General features: G+C 44.7%; 2 protein-coding genes across 2 annotated transcripts; one reads left to right on the top strand and one right to left on the bottom strand.

Moving 5' to 3' along the window:
* Positions 1-439: 439 nt before the first annotated feature.
* LOC133841739 (tiggrin) lies at positions 440-9,390 on the top strand. Its single transcript, XM_062274470.1, has 5 exons — positions 440-614; positions 1,298-1,582; positions 2,687-5,976; positions 6,152-9,247; positions 9,311-9,390. The coding sequence occupies exons 2-5, from the start codon at positions 1,318-1,320 to the stop codon at positions 9,365-9,367; spliced, it is 6,708 nt and encodes a 2,235-aa protein (XP_062130454.1). The 5' UTR covers positions 440-614; positions 1,298-1,317; the 3' UTR covers positions 9,368-9,390.
* Positions 9,391-10,508: 1,118 nt separating this feature from the next.
* LOC133841880 (uncharacterized) lies at positions 10,509-14,008 on the bottom strand. Its single transcript, XM_062274735.1, has 3 exons — positions 13,253-14,008; positions 11,341-11,550; positions 10,509-11,283 (listed from the first exon to the last, which is right to left on the bottom strand). Exons 1-3 carry the CDS (start codon positions 13,420-13,422, stop codon positions 10,572-10,574), a joined length of 1,092 nt encoding a protein of 363 aa, XP_062130719.1. The 5' UTR covers positions 13,423-14,008; the 3' UTR covers positions 10,509-10,571.
* Between the last annotated feature and the right edge of the window lie 281 nt (positions 14,009-14,289).

Genomic DNA, 14,289 nt, shown 5'->3' with positions numbered 1-14,289 from the left:
GCAACTCATATATGAGATCATTTATAAAAATTCGCAAAGAGTTCATATATTTTTTTACAATTTGTTTTTTTCGAGCACTGTATTGTTGATCTATTGTGATTTGGTGTCAATGAAATCAAAGCAGTGCCCGAAGCTACCGGCTTGTGAGTCACAAATGGCATTATGAGCTCATTAGAGAAGATCCCATGCCCCGTACACTTATATACCGGTTCTTTTGGGGGCTTTCAAACGATGACGTTCAAAGTGTTTGTATATTTTTTTGTTAGTTATTATTTATAGCATTTTTCGTTGTTTTTCCAAAAATCTTTCGCGCGACCATTGATAACAACGCGACGAACGCGAAGCTCTCACAATAAATATAATTTGACTGTCTCACAGCCTCTCAGTGCGTCTAGTTTTCTAATAAAAGCTTTAAGCGATACGCTCGGCTGTCAGTTGCTGTTCGGCAGCGCAACGAAACGCAGCGCATCGTCTTGTGATCCGGTCCAAAAAGCGGGAATAGTGTGAAAGTGTGAACTAAACGAACTGAACAATCCTTGTGAACTGATAGTATAATTTAGATAGTCGCGTATCTAAATTAACTATAAAAGAAACAGTGCCGATCTTAAGTGAGAGTGAGTACACAGCATACTATTGAAACAATTCAAAATTGCAGTTATTCAGTCATACAGAGTAGTACTTCTCAATAGAATGCAGTCCAAAAAATAGACAATGCCCAACCTGCGGCGGGCGGATCCCAAAATTAGTTGTTCCAGAAATAAAAATTAAGTTCGGGATGTGACCCAAATGGAGCATTGTTTTGCCTTCAAGGTGCTACGAACTAATCGATAGCACATGCATTGCATATTACTTTTTTTTTTTCTTGGTTATTGAAAAGAATTATACCACGTCGTCACTAAAGACTTATCAACACATCCACCGGATGGAAGATGAAAGAACATAATTTGCTACCAAATAAAAAAAATTTATTGTTAAACAGACACACATAATGAAACATTGAAAAGCAAAAAGTTTAACGAAAAAGCTGCGTCAAGTCGCATTATCTGTTTGGCTAACCTTTGATGACCCTCAGTTCGGTGATAATCCAAAGACTATATATAATATTGGACTAGATTTCAGTTACGTACGTCTTATCAGTGTCTCGGCGCAGCCAAAAACTTTTTCAATTCGAATCGAGCTTTCAATCTGAGTATGCCATATATAATTGTACTCGTATGTGTACTATAAGTATTACAATTGTTTAACCCATTTACTATTTATGAATGACATAGTTTTTCATTTCTGATCTGCGTTTTAGTCAGCAACACCCCCCTTGGAATGAGAGGTCTGGGTGTGTGTGCGTTGCTCTTGGCGCTGTTTGTCAGCTGCCAGGGCTTCAGTAGCTATAGAAGCAGCTACAGTTCCTCATCCTCATTTGGCAATGGACAATCGCAGGCTTTACATCAGGCCACACCACAGCTTAGTAGCTGGGCCTACAGCCATTTGAAAGAGGTGCGCGAATTTGCCAATTACCTGACCCAGGAGTATAATGCGATGTCCACAGGTGCAAGCAACGGTCACGGACATTCCTTCAGTTGGAGTGGTAAGTTCAAGTCATATTTGGTAGTTAATACTATAGGAAAAACGATATAAATGGGAAATTACTTTTGCTTTCGATAGCATTGATAAATTATGAACTACAATTATTGATAGCCAAGCTAAGATAAGCCTATACTTCATAATTTGTAGATTTATTTTAAATTTGAAATTAAAAATATTTCAAAATTTTAAAAAGTCAAAAATACGGAAACTAATCATTTTTTGTTTTACTGAAAGATTCTCAGAATCGCTAGTATAATAATCATTTACAGCTAAATGGGGATCATCTAGAGTTCAATTATTTTGTTTAGTCCGCCCAATTTTAAATGTTGGGGCCAAACTAACACCTTAATCGGTCCACTTAGTGATAACATAATTAATTGACGAAAAAAACATGACCATGTACAACAACTTGGCAGGAAATTATTTCCTTGACTTTTTGTATTTTTATAGGCTCATCTCAACAATTTTGTGATTATTTTCGGTACTCGGCGCTAAAAAAAATCGTGACATCATTAATGAGTTCGATGTATTAATTTGCGTTGTCACATCATGTCATTATACATTAGAGTTTTGAATGGCAACATTTAGAATTCTATACAGTTAAATACAGTATATGTATGTATGTTACGATTTATGTTATTGACCCTGTCCCTACATATGAATTTAATCTTAAAGATGATACTTTGACCTAAAATATGTAGGATGAGTATTTTGTAGTATAAAGTTAAAAGTCAATTTATTTTATTTAATTATTCAGGAGAACAAATCCCTTACGTCTGATAAAGAATAGATCAAATTTATAGAAAAATGATTTATTTCTTGTATTACTACTATAACTGATTATTTTTGGAGCATAATCTTAAAAATGCAGATTAATTATTAAAAAGAATATATTCTCTATTTATATATAAATGACTTTACATCTTTGTTTTGTACAAAAATCGCGATTTCTTATATTTACAATCTTTACTAATATGATATTCTAATAAGATATTCTAATATGTACGCCATGAAATAGAAGATTGAACTGAAAATCTGATTATCTTTTTCTATTTATTTATTTTATATGTATTATAATTTATATTGTTTGTTTTTTTATTACCAGCAAGTATCCAACAGCTGAGTGGAAAGACTGCCAGTGAGCTGGATGCTCTGTGCCGGCAGGTCAGCCAGCAGCTGGTGAGCGACATGCGCCAGGGACTGATAAGCTATAACAACATAGTACAGCCAGCGTTCTTCGATGTGAAGGCTGGCGAAGTGCTAGAACGCTATGCGATTGGCGATGTGCAACAGCAGACTGTGGATCTGAATCCCTTCCAGGCTGTGGATTTGAGCAACTTCGATGAGGTAAAGAACTACGCTTACCCCACCGAGGTCAAGATCATCGATGGCAAAACTTATGTGGTGCATCGCAACTGCACCGAGGCCACTAAGCTGACAAATACCTATGGCAACAATGCTGCCTACTATCAGAAACAGATCTCTCTGCCAGTCAGCTCATCGACATCGGTGCGTCAACAGTCGTCGGTGCAGGATTGGATTACGGGACGCATGGAGCCAACGGTTGTCAGCTACAGTTCTGTGGTGAATGTGGATGGCAGTCACGGTGCTCACAATGCTGCCTTCAATGCGCCCAGTTACCAAGTGCCCAGCTACAGTCAGGTTACTGCCCCCGCCTCCTCCTCTACGGTCACTGTGAGGCGCTTCAACAAGACGATCACCCAACACTCGGACGGCACCAGTTCTGTGGATGGTTCCGAGTCGCAGCAACGTTGGGTCGATGGTCAACTCGTCTATGACAATCAGCGTCCCTTTGGCCATCAATCCGCTGGAGCTTTGCCACGCGATGAGCAATGGAAACGTGAGGAACGCGAGCACTTCTTCTGGTATCTGACGACACCGCAACGCCTCGAGGACTGGCAGCATCAACAGGAGGATCGTCTGCTGGGTGTGGTGCATCGCTATCAGACCACGCTGCCCATACTACAGGAATTCCATCGTCGTGAACTGGCCCGCTATCAGGCGCTATTGAATCAGTATCAGCCTCAGGTGCAGGATACCACCAGCTGGCAGCGACAGGAGCGCGGTCGTCTCGATTGGCTCGTCCATCAGAATAGCTACACTAGTCAGGACTTTGCTCGTTGGCAGCGCGATAACGCCGCCAAGTTGCGTCAGCAGGCTTTGAGCTATGGCGTTCAACCAGATCAACTGCAGCAATGGCAGCGTCAGGAGTTAACCCGTCTCTACACACACTTCAACCAGATCAATGAATCACTGGCACCCCGCGTGCCAGTGCCATCTCCGGCGTCCTCCTCCATCCCCGATTCGAGCTCCCTGATTGCGGACAATGCCCAGGAACAGCAGCGTCTGGATGAGTTGATTCGTCAGCACAATGCCACGATTGCCCAGCTCCAGAACTCAATCCGCTCCGATCAGCAGCGTCTTAAGGATCTGTCTATCAAGTACCAGGGTGATATGCAGAGTCAGACTCAATGGCTGCGCGGTGAAGTTGCTCGTATTGGCGATTTGATCAAGGAGCAGAATGAGCAGGTGACTCGCCTGAGTGCATGGCAGAGCTCGGAACGTGCTCGCTTGGAGACCATGTTGAAGCAACATAGAGGCAGCTTGACCGAGCTGCAACAGCAGATGGCTCAGGATCGCAGCTATGTGCAGAATCTGGCGGCCAAGTATCGTGTGGGTGTTGATGAACTGGAGCGTTGGCAGCGTGAGGAGTTGCAGCGCTTGCAGTTGGTTGGCCAGCAGCAGTTGGAGGATCACATCAAGGGTTGGCAGCTCAGTGTTAGCGCCAATCTGCGCAACATTATTGCCCAGAATCAGTTGACCATCGAGGAGTTCCAGACCTCCATTATCAATGATCGTGCTCGTCTGGAGCAATTCGCGCGCACTTACAAGGTGCGTGTGGATGAGATTGAGTCGTGGATCAAGAGCGAGTTCAACAAGTTCAAGTCCGAGGGTCTGTTGAAGGATGTGCAACAGGAGCTGGTCACGTGGCAGCAACGTGAACGCGAGCGTCTGCAGTCGCTGGTGCAACACAATTCGCTGACTGTCGAACAGCTGGAGGCCAAGATCAAGAAGGATCAGTCTCACTTCTTTGAGCTGGCCAACACATACCAGATTCAGGTGACAGACATCCAAGATTGGCTCAAGCAGGAATTGCTGCGTCTGCAGAATGAAGGACTGATCAAGGCGGAGGCTCTCAAGGATTGGCAGTTGGCCGAGCGTCAACAGATCGCGAATATTGTGAAGCACAACAAATACTCGATCGATGAGTTTGAGCGCAAAGTGCTCGCTGATCGTGCCCGTCTCAATGATCTGTCCAAGACCTACAATGTCAAGGTGTCGGAGATCGAACAATGGATTCAATCCGAGGGCGATCGTCTGCAGCGTGAGGGACAACTGCACATGGAGACGCAGCTCAACAATTGGCAGAAGATCGAACGTCAACGTCTGCTCGATTTGATCAACAAGAACGATCTGTCCATCGAGGAGCTGGAGACAAAGATAAGCAAGGACCAGACACATCTCTACAGTCTTGCCCAACAGAACCAAGTGCGTGTCGAGGAGATCGAACAATGGATCAAGCAACAGATCGAGAAACTGCAGAAGGATGGCTTGCTCGAGATGCAACGTCTGCAGAACTGGCAGCAGGAATGGCGTGGAAATCTGACCAACATGGTGCAAGAGCGCGACTATACCGTCGAGGAGTTCCACAAGTGGCTGCTCGAGGATCGTGCACGTCTCCAGAGTTTGGCCATGCAGCATAATGTGCAAATCGAGGAGATCGAACAGTTTGTCAAGAAGGAGGAACAACGTTTCATTGGCATGGGTCTGCTTAAGCCCAGCGAACGTCTGACCAACTGGCAAGAGGTGGAGCGTCTCCATCTGAAGAACCTGGCTCAACAGCAATACAAATCCACCGAACAACTGGAGGCTCGCCTGCGACAGGATCGTGAGCTGCTTGAGAAGCTGGCGCGTCAATACAGCGTGCAGGTCGAGGAGATCGAGAGCTGGATGAAGCAGGAACTTGCCCGCATGCGTGATGAGGGTAAACTTCAGATCGACAATCTCACCTCATGGCAGCTGGCAGAGCGTGAGCGTCTCGAGACGCTGCTTAAGCAGAACAAACAATGGAATGCCGAGGATCTGCAGGCTGAGCTGCGCAATGATCGTGAACACATGCAGACCATGGCCTTCCAGTATCACACATCGGTCGAGGAGATCGAGCGTTGGGTGCAGACCGAGATCGAGCGTTTGAAGCAGCAGGGTAAGCTCAACATTGAGCAGTTGACCGCTTGGCAACAGACGGAGCAGCAACGCATCCTGGCACTGCTGCAATCACAGTCCAACATTACCCTGGAGCAGTTTGAGGCAAAGGTACATGAACAAATTCAATATTACCATTTTCAATACGACCTTTCTTTCTACAAACTCATCTCCCTTTCGACCTATTTTAGGCCATGAATTAAAATTTGCTTCCTAATAACTTTCTCTCCATATTGATCTTAGCTTCTTCTCAACCCTTATTGATCTCTCCTTTCTCTCCATACAGGTACAAAATGATCGTCGCTTCCTGTTGAACCTCGCAGCTCAGCATCACGTGAGCGTCGTGGAGGTTGAGACGTATGTGAAACAAGTAATTGAGGATCTGCGCCAGAAGGGTCAGTTTGAGGTCGAGCAGTTGCAGGCATGGCAGCTTGTGGAACGCGATTACATCAAGTCCATGATTGCCGAGTTCAAGAACGGTTTATCCACTGAGGAATACGAGCAAAAGTTGCTTGCGGATCGTGCTCATCTCAATCAATTGGCCGATCAGTATCGTCTGAATGTTGAACAGATTGAGGAATGGATGATTGCTGAGCTAAAGAGACTGCGCGGTAGCACCGAGAACTCACTGAAGACTCTGAGCGCTTGGCAGGTGACGGAGCTGGAGCGCCTGCAGAGTCTGATCAAGGAGCAGACACACATCACCTATGTAGAGTTCGAAATGGAATTGCAGCAGGAACGTGAACGCCTTCAGAAGCTGGCCAACCAATATTCTGTGAATGTGGAGGAGATTGAGCAATGGCTGCGCCAACAACTGATCAATCTGAAGACCACGGGTAATGCCAAGGTGGAGAACCTGACCAAGTGGCAGATTGCCGAACAAGAGCGTCTGATTGAGTTGCTGCTGAAGCATCAACAGGATGCCAGTTACCAGGAGGTTGAACGCGAACTGAGCAAGGACCATCAGCGTTTGGAGAGTCTGTCACAAACAAATCATGTGAGCATTGATCAGGTTGATCATTGGTTGCACGATGAACTGAAACGGCTGCAGCAATCGGGTCTGGTGCAGATCGAACAGCAAACCCAATGGCAAAAGCAGATCAGCAGCGGCTTTAACAATTGGCTGAAACAGCAACAGGACTCGACCAGCTATCAGGAGTTTGTGGACTTCCTGAAGCGTGACAAGGCACGTCTCAATGACATTGTCAACAATTACCATTTGACTGTGGAACAGGTTGAGGAATGGGTGCAAAAGGAGGCTGCCAGGCTTTCGCTTATCGGTGTTATCGAGAAACCACAGGACAACTTTCGGTACGAGCAGATTAACATCTGGAATCAACAGAGCGAAACGCAACCCTGGAAGGAATATTTGACCGCACGCCTGCGCAGCGAGACGCACTTGAAGCCCATGACCTGGCAGGAATTCGAGTTGTATTTGGTGCGCAATCGTCCGGCTCACGAGCGTCTGGCTGTGCAGTATCACATCACTGTCGAGGAGATCCATCAGTGGCTGAACAACTCGGCCAGGCAACTGGCTCAGGAGGGCCTCATCACTGGCTCCTTGACCGTCGAGGAATGGCAGCTGAAGGAGCAACAGTACATTCAGGATCTGCTCAATCAGCAGCTGCGTCGTCGTCAAAAGTGGACCATCGAGGAGCTGCAGCTGAAGCTGCTGAATGACCAAAAGCATCTGTTGGATGTTGCGCGTCAATATCAAATTAGGATCGAGGAATTGAAACTGTGGTACAAGGACGAATTGAAGCGACTGTTGGACTTGCGCAAGATTGAACAGGGCTCCGGCTTGCAATGGCAATCCAAGGAACTCGAACGCATTTACCAGACCGTCATCCGTCATCCCATAAACCGTAGTGCATTGGAGCAGCTGTTGCTGCGCGATGTCAACGCTCTTGCCATACAGTACCACATCACCGTCGAGGAGTTGCGTGTGTTTATCCATCAGAAACTGCAGCGATTTGCGGACATGGGTCTGATTGTCGATGGCGGCGTTGTAAGCAGCGATTGGAAGGAGCAGGAACGTCAGCGTTTGCGCCAAATTGGCGCCAGCGTCATCATCACTGATCTAGAGCTGGTTGAACTCATCTCGCAGGATAGCAAATATCAGAACGAGTTGGCTCGTCTCTATGGCGTGGGACTTCAGCAGTTGGCGCCTGTGCAGCGCATTTACATTGGCAACATGGCTAAGGAGCAGCTGCTCGAGCAGCGCCGTCTCAACGTGTTGACCACATGGCAGCAGAAGGAACGCGATCGTCTCTACGATTTCATTGGCACCCAGAACATGACGTTGCGTCAGTTGCGTGACTGGCAACGTCAGGATGAGGAGAAACTGCAGCGCTTGGCCCAACAGTATCTGATAACGCTGCACGAGCTCAAGGCCTGGCAGATCAAGGAGTTTGAACGGATCACGGCGGTGGCTCAATACTATGCCATCACGCTCAGCGAACTGCAGCAGTTCCGTGACGAGGAATTGCACTATCTCATATATCTGAACCATCGCAAGTTGCTGACGGCAACGGAGGCCCAGAGTGGAGAGACGAAGCAGCATTGGCGCCTGCAGAAACTGCAGACCAAGTATAGCAAATATGGCCAGGAGTTGAGCATCTGGCGTCGCACCTTGTATCTGCTCAGTCAGGGTTTAATTGATTTGCCTGCCACCAATAATAATGGTGGATATATTATCGATCAGGGTCGCGCCGATGCCACGGCTGTGAACAAACCAATCTTCTCCAAGGATCGCGGCGATCAGCCTCCACATGTCTACGAGGAGAACGACAACGAGGATGAGCCAGGTCTCGAGGGTGAAACGAAGTCCCCATTGGCACCTTTGGTGTCGACACCAGCACCCTTGCCTTCTCCTTCCCCCTCCTATCTGCCCCCCTCAAGTGGTAGCAATGGTGGTTTCGAATACCGACGCACCGACTACACCTTCAATGTCCCCGTGACTGGCGTCGCTTCAGCATCAGCGAGTGGCGGACCAACTGGTTCCTCGGCCAGCGCCAGTGCCAAGTTGAGCAAGTGGAGTCGTGCCGCCGGAGAGGAGCCTGCTTCACAGCAACAGCAGCAGCAGCTGGCGGAGTTGGCTGATTTGGGACAACAGCAGCAGGTTGAAGACTTGGGTCAACAGCAGGAGGTAGACTTGGGCTGGAGTCAGGATCAAGTGGATGGCGGACAGCAACAGCAACTGGAGGAAGTCGATTGGAATGCCAACTATAAGGTTGGGGGCGATGCTGGACAGCAACAACAGCAGGACTTGGGTCAGTATCAGGTTGAGGATTTGACGGGTCAAGGCTACGGCAGCAGTTCAGGTCCAAATCCAGGCGCCAGTTACGGTCAGGTGCATCAGGCACAGCCGGTTGAAACATCGGTGAGTTCAGAATATATTTTAAATCAAAACAGTTAACTCACTGGATTAATTTTTCCATTGCAGACTCAACCCGGCACCTTTACCAAACTTAAGAACAAAATAACCGACATCTTTGGTTAGGGATTCAAATAACGAAAACAAAATGTGAAGAACTGCCAGCGAAAGACTTGAATCCCCAGAAACGAATGTACACCAAATAAAAATTCTAGAAACGTTTCTTTAATCTGTTAGTTTAGTCTTAAAGGAAAAGTTGTAAGGTCTTCAGTTGACCGCATCTACTACATACTACTAAATATACATACTCATACATAGATACATGTGTAATACTCGCTCTCTATAAGGACGTACCTTTGTATTTTTGTTTTTGCATTTTGTCTAATAAACTTTGAAAATATATAATTATCAGTAGTAACTGTTATTCTTTCTTTGGTAGCATAAATATTTATAAACATAACGAATAAAGGCAATACTATATAGAATAGATTCTTTTTTGGTTCAAATACGGTTTTGTTCCGTTTGCGATATGGATCGGAAAGGCCTTAAAAGTGGGTTTGGGTTCGCTTCTTGTGGGTCGGGGACGGGTTCAACGGTTGTTAAACGGAAGTTTTGTTTGAATATGTTTACTTTTTTGCCAGGCACTTAAATTGCGCTATAACTTTGTTAAAGACTCTTATATCGCATACTTAAAATCTTAGAATGCTTAAGAATAACTTAAAGCCTCTTATTTAGATAGAGATATAATTCTAGAGAGTCTGCGAATACTCTAAATTAATGAATAGTTCTTTGACAAACAAAATTATTAATCCACTCTTAATATACTCTATAGCTCTATAGAGATATTGAGTGCAATTTCGGTATCGGTGGAAATGTCAAAATCAAATAAATGACATTCAATTCCATATTAGTAAAATAAAGACAAAAGGGAGATTCTTTTGAAAACACTTCAATAAATTGGAGAATAGGAAAAAATATTATTCGGAACTTTTTTTTTTAAGAATTCTTAAGATTCATTAGAATGAATTTAAGAGGAAAAAGGTTTTTAGTTCAGAGTAGATTGCTTTTCTAGTCTACGAAATAATTACTTATCTCTTTAAATATGAAATGCTTTGTATTCTTAATTTGTTCAGTTTCAGAGAGAAATGGAAAGTGAAATTGGGAATCTTATTTGAAATAATGAAAATACTGTTGAAATACTCCTCAAATTCTCCTGCGTTGCTATTAATTGTTATATTCGATATCTTAACTTGCCTCACAGGTCTTTCGTAGGTCTCTCGTAATCTATATGCTATTTGTTTTTATGTTATTTACATTAATCTCGCTTTGATCAACTAATAGGCGCCTCCACTCCGCCGAAATGCGATGCACGAAACTGCAATCCTTCTGTGAGCTCATCGACTGCCACGCCCACACCGACAGCTGGCGTTGCGCCCATGCTTAAGCCATCGCCCGTCTCCTGGAGCACATGATGCTTGAGCTGTTCGATTTGATGCAACAACTTAAGGGTCTCATCATCCAAGTTATCGTCCTCCTGGCGCAACTGACGCTGCTGCTCCTGCTCGGCATCAATGTCCCATTCAAGCGACTCTGGCGTGGAGATGTGTGACCAGGAGTTCTGTGTGGACGAGCAGCAGGATGTGCGTGTAAAGGAGCCGCCATAACGTTGACCGTGCCCCAAACGTGCTTGCCGCGCGGCTGCAGCATGACGTCCATGGCTGGCGGCAAGCGATGCCGCCGTTGTCAATTGGTCCAGAGAAGCGTAGCGTGCTTGCGATGCCACCATCGGTGGTGTGTCCTGCAGCGTTTGGTGATGCTGCTGCTGCTGCTGTTGTTGCAGCTGTCGTTGCTCCTTTTGCTGTCGCTGCTGGTACTGACGCAGCTGCGAGTATTCATGCTCCCATTCCAGGTCGAGAGACGAGCTCGCTCTTGAGCTGGCCATGCGAGCATAGCTCTGCAGTTCCGTCTCCTTGCTGGGCGTCGCTGCGGCATTGAGCAACTTGTGCACATCCAGATTCTGCAGCTGGATATCAGCCAATGCGCTGTGGAGTATTTCAGGTTAATTAGCAAGTTTATCTAGCTTAGGACCTTTAACTCACCTGTCGTTCTGCAACTTCGCATAGCTGGGCTGCTGTTCCCAGTATCTGTCGAGGAACTGTGGATATTGCTGCTTCCTCTTAAACTTCAAGATGCGATAGACAAGGCCACGACGCTGGCAACGTTCACTGGCCGTCGATAGCAGCTCCGCTTCCGGTTCATCGGTGGATCCTGCTCGTGCTCGAGCTCTGCCTCTCGCTCTGGGTCGACGCCTGCAAATATTGAACAATGTAATTAGGTTGTGCTGCACTTTGAGTGGGCATAAAGAAGAGTATAATCCTTTTAGCACTCTGTTTGTAACATCAAAGCTGGGTTTCTTTTCACTCTTATATCAATTTGAATTTAATGTTAATCAAGAAATGATGCAAATAAATGTGGAGCTTTGTTAACATTTCTATAAAATGGAGCAGTCGGTTTAAAAAAGGAGGAAATTTATGGGATTTCTCTCATAATTGTAAAAAAAAAGTATAGACAATTGTTGAGCTATGCTAATATTTGTTTGTTTAAGTAATTCTAAGCCTCTACTTTTTCTAACCACCTTTAAAATTTACAAGATAAAGGGTATTTTAATTTTCAGCTAGGGTATATGCGCTTTAGGGTCTGTTTGAAATTATGACAATGTTTGATATAAAATAAAAATATCTGCAATATTTATGTTTTTTAGATACCTTTAATACTTAAGCGCATATTCTGTTGACATTTTATTAGAAATTTATAGTAATTGTGATTCTACATTAACAGATCTTAAATATATATAATATAATAAATAATAAAACATGCTTAACCTACTCAGTGATTGACTGTACTTTAAAGAAAGCCACCTAAATTTAATGATTATATTTATTATATTATATAGCGTAAAATTTTAATTTATTTCAAAAAGATTATCTAAGTTTGTTGCAATTTTTAGGAGCTACGATCTCAATTAAGATCTCAATGCAAGAACAGCTATTAAATTGTCATGGGAAACAATTTCAAATACTTGTGTTCAAAAAATATTAACAGAGTAATAATTCAGTTACTAATATAGCTTAACTTAATACTAGCATTTCTGTGACTAATATAGCTTAACTTAATACTAGCATTAACAGCTGCTAAATTTGTTCATAATGCTCATAATTCACTTTACAAATAGTCAACTTATTTATATAGTATAAATGAATTACAATTTTGTTTTAAACTCTCCAAGCTAGTCTAATGTTAAATTCGAATAGCAAACAACACTCACTATTTATTCAACAATTATTGTTTGAATTGCTAACTGTACTAAATATTTAGTCAATAGTTGTCACATAATTAGCATAAATAACAGTTGCATGTGGGCAATTCAAAGGTGGAGGGTATCAAATGGGTGTCACAACGGAAATGCCATTCGCTTGAGTTGTTTATGCCCTCTGTCCTCACTCACACACACACAAACATACAAGGTGTACTTACTTACTATATATGTGTGTGGTGTGTATGGGTGGAGTGTGAAGCCCCTCACCGGGGGTGTATTGTGTTTAGTGTGGCAGGCATCACGCACTCAAGCGTTGCATACTTTTAGGCTGTTGACCCTGTCGAAGGTGCAAGCCTCGTCCCCCCTCGTCACCCCTCTCGTGACATCGAATGGGAGGGAAATTATGTTTTGCAATGCAATTTAAAGTTAAAGGCGCACCATTAAGTCGTGTGCCACTTAATGGGGCAACGCGCACGAATTGTGCTAATTAGCTCCAGCCACCCCTTTAAGCTGGTATTGATTGTCGACTCAGCAGCACGCTTATTGGATTTGGCCATAGCATAGCATACTTTTGTGCGAGCCAAAGTAAACAAAATGAAATTTTAATTAACTGTATGCGCGTGTGTGTGCGTGTGTGAGTGTGTGAGTGTGCGAGTGTGTGGCAGGTGCCACAGGGGCACTCTGCTGAGGCTTACCACAGATACCAGCTGTTGGCGGCGGCCGTAACACAGTTCGTGGAGCTCGTGGCCGATGCGGAGGAAGACGACGACGTTGAAGCTGTGGAATTCGAGTTCGAGGCCGTGGCTGAAACGGAGGCGGACGCGGAGGAGTTGGCGGCTACACAGCTGCCGAGACATGAACCCATGCTCCACACGCTGATGCTGTTGCAAGGCCGCCAATTGTGGCAGGATTTTTTGTTGTATTATTTCTTGTTTGTTGTTTTAACTTTCGCTCCTGATTCTTGCTGTTGTTGTAGTTGCGTGAATTAATTGACTCGCAGTGGGCGTCATGACGCGTCTCTTCCACTTTTGCTTACTTCCTCTTTGTTTGTTGTTTGCTGTTGGTTGCTGTTGTTGTTGTTGGTTTTGGGTTTTGCACTTGCATTGGTTCAGGTCAAGGCTCAGTTTGCCACTTTTCTTGCTTCCTTTTTCTTGTTGGCTATTGTCTGGCTTGAACGTTTTTCAATGCTACTCCACTCACACACACTCACATACACAAACACAAACACTTACGCAGACGTACTCACTCTCACACACACACACTTGCACTGTGAGACCGAGTCTGCTTTGAATACGTGAGAACGTCACTTGGTGACGCACCGCATGATTCCACTGCGTTCCATTCGTGTGTAAACTGAAACACAGTCGCGCTAGTAAGACGTGTGAAGCTTCTTCTCTATGTGTTTCCAGCTGACATTAAATGCTTGTGGGTGCTGCGCCAGCGGGGTGCGACGTTGGTGACTTTTGACAATCAGCTGTTTCGGCGCATTCGTTGTTTTTACCATTCGCTTTTGTGAACTGTCACTTTGCTAGCTGAAGTCAAAAAGGAAGCGTCAAGTCGAAAGCTTTCGCTTACTGTGGCAAAAGTCACAGAGCTTTGAAAGGCTTGAAAGCCCCAAAAGTTTGTGCTGTTAAAAAGCTGCAACTGCCGTGTGTGCGGCGGGGTAATAATAATGGTAAATTTTCCTTTACAGCGCTGTAAGGGGTTTGCAGTTAACATACAACTGTTACTG

Source organism: Drosophila sulfurigaster, chromosome 2L (assembly GCF_023558435.1).
Source record: "Drosophila sulfurigaster albostrigata strain 15112-1811.04 chromosome 2L, ASM2355843v2, whole genome shotgun sequence".
Lineage (NCBI taxonomy): Eukaryota > Metazoa > Arthropoda > Insecta > Diptera > Drosophilidae > Drosophila > Drosophila sulfurigaster.
The sequence above is the reverse complement of the archived record's forward strand: the minus strand, read 5'-3'. Positions and strand labels throughout refer to the sequence as shown.

Coding starts and splice junctions, on each gene's coding strand:
- LOC133841739 (XM_062274470.1), top strand. CDS start 1,318: ATGAGAGGTCTGGGTGTGTGTGCGTTGCTCTTGGCGCTGTTTGTCAGC. Junction 5,977..6,151: donor TGGAGCAGTTTGAGGCAAAG/GTACATGAACAA, acceptor CTCTCCATACAG/GTACAAAATGATCGTCGCTT. Junction 9,248..9,310: donor CACAGCCGGTTGAAACATCG/GTGAGTTCAGAA, acceptor TTTCCATTGCAG/ACTCAACCCGGCACCTTTAC.
- LOC133841880 (XM_062274735.1), bottom strand. CDS start 13,422: ATGGGTTCATGTCTCGGCAGCTGTGTAGCCGCCAACTCCTCCGCGTCC. Junction 11,551..13,252: donor GCCAACAGCTGGTATCTGTG/GTAAGCCTCAGC, acceptor CAATATTTGCAG/GCGTCGACCCAGAGCGAGAG. Junction 11,284..11,340: donor GCGAAGTTGCAGAACGACAG/GTGAGTTAAAGG, acceptor AATACTCCACAG/CGCATTGGCTGATATCCAGC.